The following is a 14,658-nucleotide window of genomic DNA, read 5'->3' as shown; positions in this document are numbered from 1 at the left end:
CTGGTATAAATACCTTTTCCAATATTTTTTCGGTATCAATATTTCTATTCAGAAACCCAGACAATAATCCCAATCTAACTTCTCCAAATAATAATTATAATACTTTGTTGGACAACGTGAGATAAGAAAAAACATGAGGAACAAAACTTGTTTTGACTTTGCAGTACTGACAAAGTAGTTTCGTAATTCAGTCGGCAGAGGGCGTCTAGATTTTTGGATTCGCCAATCCTCTATCAATCATTCTAATGAGAATATTAATATAATTCTCTGAGTTTGACGATATTTGCCGACATTCATATTAAGGATCTTGTCACGTTTTCACGAAACCTGTATATTTCTTCATAAACTCCATATGGAACGTCTTGAACCTCTGCATAATAATTCGCTCTCTTTCTGGGTCAGAAATCAGTGTCATACGCATATGATAAGTCCCTTGTTTTTGTCCTAGTTCGTAACCTGGTACCACACAAATTCCTGTATCTTGTAGTAATTGCGAAACGTAAAATTCGTCTGGCAACAAACCCAACTGCTTGGCTTTCTCCACTGCATTTTCTGGTAAACTCAAACGTGGATAAAAGAAAATTCCACCTTCCAACGGGTTACATTTTATTCCTTCCAAATTTTTTATTGTTTTCTCCACCAGCGAAGCACTTGCCTGTTAAAAATAGTATTTCAGTATGCTTCCTTTAATCATATTTTCTTATTTTTGTCATCATCAGTGAATCACCCTCTATATTCGAATCGTAAGCCGAAAATGTTTTCAAAAACTGCTTGAGTAGTTCCTGTTCTATTCTGACCAGCAATCTGTCCAGCAAAAACATTTTTACTTCCGAAGAAAAGAGGAACAGAATTTTCAGAGCGAGTTAAAGCCAAATAAACCAATGAAATTTATTGATGGACAAAACGGTTTTGGAGTTATACGCAGCTGAATTCCTCACGATTCATCTGATTTCTGCAGACAGTTTTTTGAATGCTGAATGAATTTTGAACAGGAAAGAACTATATTCTGGCTGATGAGCCGGAATCAACGGGATCGGTCTTTTTTTTATTACCTTACCTACCTTGAAACCATCTGTGATGCGAAAAATTTCATTATGATATTCCTCGTAACTTGGTTCATCAGGTTTAGGTGGATTCACTAGGCAATATAGGGCTGCTTGGGCTATGTTACATGCTGGTGGCGAAATACTCAGTAATCTATAAATCATAGGTGGGATTTCAGGATCAAGATTTATAATTTCGCAAAAGCCACATCTGCTACCATTCTCTGCATAAATTCCGTCAGACATAGACATGAGAGTTACTAGTTCCATTTTGCTATAGGGCTTGTCCATTTCCTTCAATATCTTTAACATATAAATATAATCAAATTATAGTTCGAAATCTAAGTTTTGAGAACTATTTTTAGTAAGTAGGTATTGCATTTCCTCATGTGTGAAATTGCGCGAACAAAGTATATTACATATATATTACTGATTCTTACTTTAGAATACTCAGCGTTGAAAAACTCAAGACAATTAACATGCTTTTTCCACATATAAGTAGAAACATCGAGAATTGTTTCACTTTTCTGGTTTCTAAGTAAAAAATTAAAAATTTCACATTTAGCCCCACGAAATATTTCTGGGAGAAACGCGTGTCGGAAGTTGATCTTTGAAAAATTCAGAAAAAGATAGCTAGGCTCCTAAAAAATTCATCACGACCAAACGGTTGCACTGAAGTCGATGAAATTTCGAAAGAGTTGTTTTTTCAGAATATATACAGTCCCTGGCCAGTTTATTAGACGCACTGAGGATTTTTTTTATATTTACTGGTATTGCTCGAGGGAAAAGCAGAATATTTGAATTTCATTTCCACAGAATGTTAGTTTCATCTACGACTCTCATTAAATTGTTCTATTTGGCATTTATTTTTGATGTTGTAGTATTAGTACTTAAGTATGAATCAGTACTATGTCTTCCAGTGGACGTCTTGCATTCTGCAGGTTCGGACGTTATTTCGATAATCCGCCTGCATGATCACCGGGTGGATTAACTTGATGGTCATGTTGCCGGTCCTAAGCCCGGAAAAAGGAGGAAGGTTGTCGGGTCAGGTTAGCTCCCTACCCGGCGTAAAAAACTATTGCGGCTCACAGAACCGATACTCTGCCTCGGAATTGGACTGATTCACGGATGACGACCCATGCAAGAAAAAGGAAAACGATTTGGAAAAAGAGATATATGATGCGCTTTGCCACCTGGAATATAAAATCATTCAACAACAAGGATCAAGAAACTCTGAAGGAATTGAAAGATAATGATATCGATATATGTGCCTTACAAGAGACCAAGAAGAAGGGTAAAGGTCAAGTACAATATAGCGACTATCTGGTGATTTACAGCGGAGTAGAGAAGCAGACAAGGGCGAAGGAAGGAGTAGCAATCGCAGTTTCCGTGAAGTACCAGAACAATGTAAAGGAATGCAATTACGTGTCCTCGCGAATCTTGGTTATTAAGATGGAGGCGAAGAGTAAAACACTGAATATATTGTCGATTTACGCACCTGAGGATAACAAGCCCAGAGAAGAAAGAGAAATTTTTTATGATCAACTTCAAAATACAATTCAGTCACTACCAGGTGACCAACAGATGGTAATACTTGGAGATTTCAACGCCCGCATCGGTAATGAAGTACTGCCTGGAATTAAGCAAAAATTCAATGAAACCGTATTGAATAATAATGGTGAACTGATGATCGATCTATGCACTTTTAACGAGCTGCGAATCAACAACACATATTTTGACCACAAAGAGCAATATAAATTCACATTCTGCAACACCAGGGGCCATAGATCTACAATTGATTACGTTGTCACTAACAGATGCATTCACCCACTTCAAGTCCTAGACGTCAGAACTCTAAATTCCGCCGATGCACAGAGGGGTAAATGACAAGTCTAGTCGGCCAAAAATATTTAAAAACCATTTTCTGTTGGTTCAAGTCTGTTGATTACGAAAAAAATATCATAAAAAATCTAGGACCTCTGGTATCAATCTTGCGAATAATAAACAATGAGTGAGATAATAGATACGATAATTCACCTCAATTTTAATTTATTTACGATTTATAATAAGAAAATGGCAAACTCAATCATTCACCTGATGTGAAATTGATTTATTTCTTCTTAGTCGTCTGATTATTCACAACCTGCATAACTGTCCGAATAGTGAAGACTCTGAGGAGTTATTTGATTGGATGATTTTACCAAAAATGGCTTGCTTTTTTTCTTCGGTATTGGCCTCATGCCAGATGAGAAGCGGATTGGAAGTAAGATATCGATGTTACAAGATTCTCTTGAAAATTTTCGAGCAAAATTAATTCGATAAAGACTGAAATGTTTCACATAATGTTTAATATTCTTCTGCTGCTCTTCGGAATAATTATCTCGATTTACTAGACAATTTTCCAAAAATTCCAAATTCTTGTCGAAACTGGTCAACTGCTGGCTATCCCTAAGGTTGAAGAGGTTTTGTTTCATAATGGTGGTCACTCCAGATGGTCCTAAAATGACATTTTGTCCTTGACTAATGAAAATAGCTCCATATATAGAATCTATTTTCCGACCTCATTTTGAAATTCCTTGATTCCTCCTTTAGATTAGCTGAAGAAGAAAAATCAATATTTTCCAAAGTGGCGGTTATTGGCGGCTATTGATTGAAAATCTATCTACTACATAACTTGAACAACCAATCATGTTAAAATAGTTATCGGGAGTCATCAGGAAGTATAACAAATGTCTCATCGAATGTTGAAATTCACAATAACAAGAAGCATAAAATAAAGAGAACCATATATTAATTTTTTTATTGCTGCATCCTCTATTTTAATGAATAACATAACGCTATTACATAGATGCATACCTGGTCTCTCATAATCCATAATGAGATGGTCTTATAAAAGTTTGAGAGGTAAGACAGGAAGCACTGAACTATGCATTGAAAGAGATATTTTTGATGCGTTAAAAAACTAATGTAATGCAACCGACAAGTTCAAACAAATTTTTTCGCTAATTGATGATCAGGGAAAAACGATTTACGCCATTGATTCGAATCACCCACTATTCTAATCGACCACTCGGTGCAATTTTCCCATTTCTGATGCATTTTTGGAAACTGATTTTTGGCCGGCTAGATAATAACTTTACTCCACTGTGCGATGTAGGCAGCGAACACAGTCTGTTGCTTGCAAAGATCAAAATAAAACTCAACCCTGAAAAGAACCTAGTAGAAGCAAATGAAGAAACAAAAATAAACATCGAAGCACTATGGGACTTATCAGTTAGGAAATTATATGAAGATAGACTGAAGGGAAAAATTCTCAAGAACCCAATAAATGAAGAGGATGACATAAACGCTTCCTGGAAGAAACTGAAGAACAACATTAAAGAGGCCGCTCATGAAGCTCTAGGCACCCGAACTGTAAAACGAAATAAGAACTCCAGAACGGATAGGACCCCATGGTTTCGCCCAGAGATCAAGGAAAAATGCAAGGAAAAGAAAAAAGCATATCTAACCTATAGAACATTGAGAACATCAGAATCATACGAGAGGTATAGACGAATCCGAAACGAAACCACAGCACTAGTTAGAAAAATAAAAACTGAGCATTGGGACAGTTTCTCAAGGCGCTTGGAGGATGATTTTTACGGACTTCGGAAACAAATTTGGCGCTTTATTAGAACTCAAAGGAAAGAAATCAATGATCTGGTCGAAACGAATCAGATAAGACGAGAAACCTGGGTTGAATATCTAACCGAATTGTATAGGCCGGACGAAACTGAGGTTGCACCAAATATACCAGAAATTGTAATGAACGACAACATACAAATTGAGACCGCGGATATAATTACAGCTCTCCGAAAACTAAAGAACAGGAAAAGCCCAGGACAGGATGGCATTCCTAACGAATTACTCAAATACGGCGGTCAATATCTTGTACAGCAGTTAACATCACTCATTCAAAAAATCATTTACCATCATAGAATTCCTGATGAATGGCGAACAAGCAACACAATCCTGATGTTTAAAAAGGGAGATAAGAAAGTGCCCTCAAACTACAGAGGTATAAATCTTCTAAGCACCACACTAAAACTTACCACTAAGGTTATTGCAAACAAAATTGACAACTTGACATCCCTAGCCGACGAACAGCAGGGATTCAGATCGGGCAGGTCATGCACGGATGCGGTGTTTGTTTTAAGACAGATAAGGGGAAAAATCGATAGAATACAACAGGCCAGCATACATGTGCTTTGTTGATTTGGAAAAAGCGTTCGATCGTGTGCAACTGAAAGACGTTTTACACCTACTTTACAATAGGCAGATACCGCATAACCTCATTAAAACCATCCAGAACGTGTATGAGGAAAATTGGATTCAGGCGAAAATAAACGGGGTCTTGACTGAGCCAATAGCTGTGGGCCGTGGCATTAGACAGGGGGATTCGCTGAGCCCTCTCCTTTTTAACATTATTATGGACGAGGTGATAAGGAGTGTACGTGCACTGAAGGGTTACAGAATGGGCAATCGTGAAATAGCAATTCTGTGCTATGCCGACGACGCTGTACTGGTGGCAGAGAGTGAAAACGACCTGCAGCGGTTATTACATCGATTCAACTGTATTGCCAAATCCTTCAATATGATAATATCAACCCAGAAAACGAAGTGTATGACAACATCAAAAACTCCACTGAGGTGCAAACTGGAAGTTGAAGGCAAAGTTATCCAACAAGAAATGAAGTTCAAGTACTTGGGAATAGACATCTCTGGCTGTGGTGATGTTGAAGAGGAGGTGAGGGAGCAAACTACGAGGGCAACAAGAGTAGCGGGATGTTTGAATGACACAGTATGGCGAAATAAAAACATAACCATACAAACAAAATCCAGAATATACAAGGCAGTAGTAAGACCAACTATGACATACACCGCTGAAACTCGACCTGACACAGCGAGGACTAGACAACTACTGGAGACCACCGAAATGAGAGTACTTCGCAGGATAGCTGGAAAAACACTGCTGGATAGGGAGAGAAGTGAGGACATAAGAAAAACTTGCAGAGTGGAAAATGTTAATCAGTGGGTACTAGGCCGAAAAAGGGAATGGAACGCGCACATCGGTAGAATGGACAAGAGTAGAATGGTCCGAATTGCACGCGACAAATCTCCACTAGGTCGCAGGAGTTTAGGACGTCCTCGAAAACGATGGAGCGACAATTTGACAGTATAGGCGGAGAATCGACGAAAGGAAACAGGCGAATCGCCTAAACGATAGAAGGAAGAAGAAGAAGAAGAAGCAATCATCATCCACGAATGCTGCAAACCGAACAATTCTGCATTGATAGTATGGAGCTCTCATAGCTACACAAGGTGGCTCAGCAAAATATTAGAATTTCATGTTTAATCATCAATAAATCAATATTTTTTATTGAATATGATATATTATATGTGAAAACAATTCACAGATGAAGTATATGTAACATATACATTCAATTTAATAATTCAATATTGAGATTTTGCATCGAATCAATGCGTCTAATAATATGGCCAGGGACTGTATATCATATTTAGTCTCACCATGATCTTTCTGGTACGATTGTCGAAAGTTTACCTTCGAAATTTTTCCGAAAAAGATCGGTTCCCTTAAAAATTTGTCAAGACCGAACGGTTTTGCACTGAGGTCAATGAAATTCCAAAATCTATCAATAGAGGAATTGCGCTTTCAAAATATGTATCTATCACTTTCAGCTCTGCAGTGATTTTTCTGGGAAATAAGCCTGTTAGTAAAGTTTCAGGGGAATGACCTAAACCAGGTGATCGCTAACCCATTGCTGTCGTTCTACCAGTAGCTCGCCTCATTTTGTTGAGGTTTACTATTTCAACCCTTTCTTTGCATATTTCAAGGTTGAAAAAATTCCAACACGTGTAATTTAATTAACAAATGATATTTACCAAGTTTAGTGTCTTTAGCTTGATATACAGGGAAAATAAAAAAGAAAAACAATTTTTTTGTTAGTATTCTGTAACTTGTAACTTTTCCGGGGGAAAGTTTTTCAAACATTTTTATACCAAATACCCACATTAAGTTTCACCACAGAATCACCCCTCACATTTTCTCAGTTTTATTCAGATATTCTCGTTAACTAAAAATGTCAAAAAATTTTGCCGCTCAGTGAAGTTTTTAGATTGCCGTCTCTTTTCAAATTGCCATCAAAAGGGCTGAGACCGCTGAACCAAACTATCCCTATAATGAAGAGGACAGTTTAAAAAACGTGAAATTGCCGTTTATAGAAAGTGTTTGATCCTCAGTTTGATCATACTCACCCTTCGGAATGGAATAAAATTACAATTCGCTTTCAATATATTGGTCCTATAAACTTCATCCGCAATAATGATGAGGTTCTCTTTAAAAGCGAAATTGACAATTGCTTCCATGTTTTCTACAGTTAGGATATGACCAGTAGGATTTCCTGGATTTATTAAAACTATCGCTCTTGGATTGCATACAGTTTTCGCATCATCAACAGCTCTCTGAAACATTTTTCCTGAAAACATTTTTTATATTCACAGTACTTATTAAAAAATTGAACAACTCTTTTGGAGGTATTCAATTGTGGTCCACATGAATAGATGAAATTGGCAATAAGTCATAAGAAAGATACTTCATGATACTTTGTTCAAATATATCTTTCTCATTTTTGATCTCTCGACTAACCAAATATAGATTGTCAAAATGCTGTGGCTTCAAACAGGAAAATACAGGTTGAATATCTGAATATTCAGTCTCGCCTTCACATATCAGCTCAAAAATTGGATGAAGCTTCGATCAATTAATTCACACTGGAGAGCTGGAGTGCAGAGAGTTCAGAAATGCACCTTCAAAATGATTCATGCGAAACAGGGAAGATATATAACCAAGAAACTGAGATGTTAGATGTTGGATTTGTGTATCATCATTATTCCTGGTAACTTTATGTTGCTGTGCCATTATAGACAAGGGTCTCCTCTTGCGAGTTCATTAACATTAACATTAACCGATGTTATAATATCAAAAACTGCGAAAAGATTAGGCTGAAAGTGCCCCATCTTCAACTTTTCAATCAACCCAAGGGTCTTCAAAAATTCCAGTTATTCCACTATTTAACTATTTCACTGCTGTTTGGTAACAAAAAGATGAAAAAACATACTTCCTCTCAAAATAATCTAATTTGCCTTTCCATTTCAAGTCTTTTGTTCGAAGTACTTACCTGCAGTTCGTTTATGTTAATACTCCACTCGTTATCTTCATCTAGGTAGTAATCAATTTTTTGCAAGTCTAGTCCTTCTATTATCATCGAATAAGAAGTGCATCCCGGAACTGGAGTCAAAACACCTGCCTTAAGTCCGTTTTCATTAAATTTGATTACAGCTAAAAATATTTTCATCATATCTCCAGCTCCTGAAAGTATTAAAACAGGATTTATAGCTTATCTCTTTTAGCAGTACCTATGTTGGTTTTCACTGCTTCATCACCTGATTTTTTACAGGTTAAACTGTTTTACTATTGAAAAACGGATCTTGATCAAGCGAATAATAGCAGTGTTTGCGAAACATGAGAGTATGCAATTTGTGTACAGGCTAATTGTCCTCTAAAAGGAGAACACCTTCATATAACTTTACGTGTCCTCTCTCCCTCATTACTCTTCGAAGTGATTAAAACTTCGCATGACTCTAAGTTACTATTCCATATATATCTGGATTATCAATTATGGATTATCATTAACAATGAAGGAATGATCACGCCTTAACAGTTATGAATACAATGATAAGAATTAATTCATATGCATACCACCCGCCGATATAAATATCAACAACGATCTGAATTGAACTACCCAATTTACCAGCGTCAGAACTAAATGGAGAAGGTTCCACGGAAAAAGAGCAGATGCATAAGAATTAATTCTTATTATTGTATTCATTGCCTCCATTCGCCCTTGCGTGATCCTTCTTCATTATTTTACCCCTGGTATCATTTCTGCCGTGAACTGAACATGCTCCCACCTTCTGAATTCATACACGCATGGTGTCTGCAATAACCAGGTCAGCGTACTGAATTGGAGGAAATATGGAACATATGTCATTGCCTTCGTCTGGGTTTCGATCTGTCCTTTCATACTGGATGGCGCTCAAATCCTACTGAATAATAGTTTTTCCATCGAAGAAGGAGCTGTGTTGCTCTAACGAGGTCAAATGAGAACGAAGACCGAAACCATTGTGAGCATCTGCTCTTCTTCGGTGGAACGTTCTCCATTTAGTGTCCTGACGATGGTAAATTGGCTAGTTCAATTCAGATCCTAACACTTGTTGATATTCATATCAGCGGATGGCATGCATCTGAATTAATTCTTATTATTATATTCATTGCCTCCTTCATTATTTTACCGCTGCATTTCTGTCGTGAACTGAACGTGCTCCCACCTTCTCAAATCATACACGCATGTTTCCTGCAATAGGCAGGCCAGCGTACTGAATTGGAGGAAATATGGGACATATTCATATATAAAGCGGGCTGCGGACTACGAGCGATAATATAATATATATTATATCTCACATATTACATAAAAATCGCTTCAAAAGAAATAACATGTAACACCGCGCATTAATGCTATAATATATATCTATATCCGGGCGATATATTAAGTATCTGCAGAGATATGCTTTTCGTATTCGAGCGATATTTCAGAATATATCCCACCCCCCACCTTACGTCTAAACCCCCGCGCCACGAAATTGCAATCACTATGCCTACTGAAATAGTACTGAATATAAAATTTTTATATCCTAATCTGCTGCACGCTTAATATAATATGATATTATATCTCATGATAGAGCTATAATATATATTATATTATCGCTCGTAGTCCGCAGCCCGCTTAATCTGTTCGAATAGTATCGCATTCATCAAGATAGAATTTGAACGAACCTTGCCCGATATAACAATTTTCCCACTGGCTCTCCACACCATCTATTTCTTCTATAAACTTTGCTATCTGCCTTCTTATAATTTTTATTCCACAAACTTCAGAATACGAACCAACTGATCCTCCTGCGCAATTTTTCAGAATATTTTCGGCCCGTATATTTGCATCCTCTGGAAATATTCCTTTATGTATCAGCTCAGGATATGCTACCAACGTCATCACTTGGCGCAAAAAATTTATTGGTGGTTGGCCAACGGATTGGGCGTCTCCCATATTCAGACGAAGCATATTTTCAAACGGTTTATCGTATTCCTGGAATAGTAATAAAGAATATAACAGAAATTGAATTGATTCCTACTGTATCAAATATTATTCTTCATTAGGTTTTTCTTGAGGTATTTATTTCATTTATTTACATGAGCAGGAATAACCCAATTTCAGGGATATGAGAAAAGCATTTTTAGATTTCAAATAGGGTTGCTTTGGACTACCACCTTAAGATCTATCGTGCCCTAAAAATATCCACAGACTGCAATGGTGATATCAATATATAGTCCATTCAAGAATGATTGACAATATTGACATCTCGGGTGGCCATGGAGAATCGAATTTAAGTTGGTAATAGCTCATAAGTTGGGATTTTGTGTTGCTGAATTCAGGTTGGTATTGAGAATAAACAATGATCCATAGACCTATTATATGTGAATCTATGCACAGACTGAAGATAATTTGAATTTTTACTGCTGTTTATGTCCTTAATTCATTGAAACAAATTGGAAATATAATTTTATCAATTTTGAATGCTGATTAATATGCTCTGAATTCGAATATTTCTTATTTTCAAATACCTTTCTAGGTTATATTTCTATATTTCAGTTCTGTGAATGAAACTACAGAAATGACATATTTGTAGTCTCTTATATAAAGGTCTCAAATCTGGTTTTTTCATTATATTGTAGTCACTTTTTTTCATGAAATTTTTGTTTATTAATATGAACAAACACTCGTATACAAAAAGACAGGTAAAAGTGGGTATTCCGAGCTTGATAAAAGTTTCTTTACAATAATTCGTGTAGACAATATTATCCATTATTCTAATAGCTCTTTTCTGTAACTTGAAAACCCTTTTTTTAAACGAATATCCCCCCCAAAGCAGATCACAATAACGCAGGCGTGACTCCATAGTACTCCTAAGAATTCTTATGGAGGGGCTCTGCTGTACCAGATTTCGCAACAGTAAAGTGTTCTTAACCAAAATTTCCGCCAAGTGGCCAACTTGCAGAATCCAAGTTATCACCGGATCAAGGAACAAATCCAGAAATTTCAAAGAAAATGAAGCATTTTCAGTCTGTATATTCTTATGTTTGGAAATAGCTACTCTTGTTCGCTGGTAATGGGATCATGGGATGGGGTAGCAATACCTCCTGTTACCAGAGACAAACTCTGCTGTCTCTGCTGTTACGATCTGAATCATAAGCCTGAGGTAGTACCCTAACAGAATCATTCAGAACGTCTACAAAAAGTCCATATCATCGAAGTAGAGTAGATGCTGATCGTGGTTTCGGTCTTTATATTTGACCGCATCAGCGCAACACAACTCCCACCCTGATAGAGAATTTCGATTGAAGTATTGCCTGCCGTAATTCCAGTAAAGTAATTTCATTACTGCAATGGAATTTGTAATTCCTCGAAATTCGGCTTATAAATTAAAAGAAACTATTTATTTTCTTTTCCCAGTTTTGTGTTTTCCCTTAACTTGAGCTTTCAACAATTTTATTAGAATTTTATTTCCTCCTCATCATGAGCACTATAACAAAAGTTATAGTTAAGTTAGTTTGACCTGTTGAACTTCTATAATCACTATGAAAATGAAAGAAGAAACGTATTTAAATACTCATCTATATATTTCACCTAATAAAAAAAATTATGTTTGCAGGTTGTAGGATTGTTTTATTATTCAGAATCATAGATGGGTAGCGATAAAACTATTTATGTTTTTTTTATCAGGGCAAGATCTTATCTGGAAAAACATTGTAGTTATAGATTCTCTTCAAATATGAAATGCTTCTACGTATATTGTTTTACGACAAAGTATGTAAGGATGTACCTTATCAGATATTCGAAAATATTGATACTATAATATTATGCAGGTATCATTTCAAACTGGAGTTGAAATAATAAAAGTTCATCATGGAATGGAAAAAAGTTATATCTACTTCTCAGAAGAAAAATTTTAAGTGTACAAGAAATTCAGCACGAAAAAAATCAAACCAAGAAATTAGTTGTTTATTCTTCCTATGATAAATTTCATGACGCACATTATTGATTAAGTATGAAGTTGAGGTAATTACAACTTTCATCATCACCATCTCGTCTTGATAGAGATCACTCTTTAACATATTCGATACATAGGAAATTTCAATTGACTTCTGTTCTGTTGAGACTATTTACCTGGTCAATGTCTTCTTCAATTCCTGCAGATAATCTTCGAATTGAACTACCGGATTCGTTCTCGCGATCTTCACTTCTGATTTGCAGAGTTACCATGAAAGCATACTTGATAAAAACACTGTGCTTTTCAATATTAGCCGCAGGTACCTTCTAGAATACTAATAAACTTTCTTTCGAAGTCCATAAGCCGAGAAGCAGATAAGATAGGATTTTAATCGATGTAGTAAATAATCTGCTTCTTAATAATACAAAATAAGTATCAGTAGCGGACTCGAAATTAGTAAAACCCCTAAAGTATAAACGGTAATGTTGTGGGTTCTCTTTCGACTCATCTCAATCAGTAGGATTTTTCAAAGTTATTTGAGCTTTTTCTCTATTCGGGATGATCAAAAATTATCATTGCTAAACAAAGAGTTCAAAAAAAATTTGAATATGAAAAGTCTCAGATTGTGCGTTTAAGAAGAAATTTTTTTTTTACTTTACTGAATTTTGCAGGATGGCAGTGAAGTGGAGTTGAAAATGGAGTTTCCTAAGAAAGTCCTCTTCCCAACACCCCATTCAAATTCCAATGACATTTTTCTCCTGCTGCAGACCTCCTATTGATATATGGTTTTCAAGCCAATCATGTTACATTCGGAAAAAAAAAACGAAAATTATTATTTGCCACATTTCTCCGGAAAAACATAAATTAGGCTTTGCACCTATACCTCATCCAATTCAAGTATTTTCAAACAAAAAATAATCAAATGAAAAAGAGCTGTAAAACCAGCAAAACGAATCTTCGAAATCGAAATTCTTTATTGTCTTTTTTATGTATTGTGTGTAGTATTCCTCTTGATTATTTTTTCAATCAGTGAAAATTTGCACGTTCTGGTAACATGAACTAGTTGAATTATTCTCATTTCTCGCACCCCATCTGAAAAGTCACACCCTCGACAAACAGGCAAACATATAAAGACGAAAATTTAAAAGAATTGATGAGGTTCATATCGCCAAGGATGCCTTAGTGAAGGACGATAGCTGCTGTCGACGCTGTCGTTATGGTTGTGCGACACATCCATCCGGATGCTGTATTGGAAAATGAACATCTAAAGCTCTGCTGGGATCGCACGGTTCTCACAGACCGGAAAATAACTCACAACAGACCTGACCTCGTATTGCTGAATATGGATGAGCACTATTCATCGACGTGGCGATTTCAAATATGTAATAACAATCTTCTGAATAGGCACACCGAAAAAATTTCAAAATACAGAGATCTAGAGAGGATCAAACCAGGAGACAGTGGAAGTTAAAAGAGATCAAGACCATCTCTATTGTCATTTCATCTACAGGCCTGATACCAAAGAAAGTGAATCAGAAGGCATTACTGCTAGGCTAAGAACGGCGAGAACTGTATGCAAGTACATGGGAAATGCGAAGTCTGCTTCGACAGGAAGTGCGGGTGGATCAGGAATCCAACCGACAGCAAGGAGCCGAGGAGCGGTCCGAACCTGACCACCACTACGAGCCCGAAACGAAAACCTGGAAAGGGCTCCAACAGAGCTTAATCCTTTTGATATATGAGATAACTGGGATAAGTGAATCTTCCTCTGGAGAGGAGTGTGAAAGCCGCAAAGCTAAAGTAAGAGAGTACCGTGCTAATAAATTTCAGATATCGATTGAAATTTATTCTGGGGGATTCTGCATTTCTTAATAAACTTTTTAGGGTTTTCACTCCCAATCTCTGAAACAAAATCAATTAAAAATGGAACCGATGATTTGCTTCTGTAGTCTCTGTTTCTATATATTGACAATTAATGTCAAACAAAAGCCACAATAATAGCTATTTATGTAACAAGTACATAAATTAGGTCTTTATGGACGAGTCCAAAAGGCCAATAACTTGGGCAAGTCCATAAAGCCTAATTATGTACGAGTTGCATACAAAGCTTTATGTTCCACTGCAATGCAGAAATTTTATTTTCTGAAATGGCTTATTACTGAAAAACATTAAGTGTGCTTTTGATTTTCTTACCTTAGTAACCAGCGACCTTAGCAACCTCAGTAAACACAGTTGTTTACTTCCTTAATTCTGTGACAAACGTCATAATAATCCAAAAAATGGATAGTGCTGGAGAAGGAAACGTAGAAAATTTAGCCGTAAGGGGCAAAGAATCTCTCTTACCCACTAAATCTAAAAGTGCTTATGAAAATATGTATGCGGCTTATAA

General features: G+C 36.4%; 1 protein-coding gene across 2 annotated transcripts; it reads right to left on the bottom strand.

The window, feature by feature from the left end:
• Positions 1 to 229: 229 nt before the first annotated feature.
• LOC123315557 (alanine aminotransferase 2-like) lies at positions 230 to 12,625 on the bottom strand. 2 transcript variants are annotated; one of them, XM_044901299.1, is made up of 6 exons: positions 12,446 to 12,625; positions 9,997 to 10,306; positions 8,282 to 8,472; positions 7,359 to 7,565; positions 1,062 to 1,346; positions 230 to 655 (listed from the first exon to the last, which is right to left on the bottom strand). In XM_044901299.1, the coding sequence occupies exons 1-6, from the start codon at positions 12,539 to 12,541 to the stop codon at positions 311 to 313; spliced, it is 1,434 nt and encodes a 477-aa protein (XP_044757234.1). In that variant the 5' UTR covers positions 12,542 to 12,625; the 3' UTR covers positions 230 to 310. The 2 variants fall into 2 exon arrangements, with proteins under 2 accessions (XP_044757234.1, XP_044757235.1); XM_044901300.1 differs by lacking the exon at positions 12,446 to 12,625 and adding an exon at positions 10,411 to 10,458.
• Between the last annotated feature and the right edge of the window lie 2,033 nt (positions 12,626 to 14,658).

This window comes from Coccinella septempunctata, chromosome 6 (assembly GCF_907165205.1).
Source record: "Coccinella septempunctata chromosome 6, icCocSept1.1, whole genome shotgun sequence".
NCBI classification, from domain to species: Eukaryota; Metazoa; Arthropoda; class Insecta; order Coleoptera; family Coccinellidae; genus Coccinella; species Coccinella septempunctata.
The sequence above is the reverse complement of the archived record's forward strand: the minus strand, read 5'-3'. Positions and strand labels throughout refer to the sequence as shown.

Coding starts and splice junctions, on each gene's coding strand:
- LOC123315557 (XM_044901299.1), bottom strand. CDS start 12,541: ATGGTAACTCTGCAAATCAGAAGTGAAGATCGCGAGAACGAATCCGGT. Junction 8,473..9,996: donor AAATTGTTATATCGGGCAAG/GTTCGTTCAAAT, acceptor TAATACTTTCAG/GAGCTGGAGATATGATGAAA. Junction 7,566..8,281: donor TTAACATAAACGAACTGCAG/GTAAGTACTTCG, acceptor AAAATGTTTCAG/AGAGCTGTTGATGATGCGAA.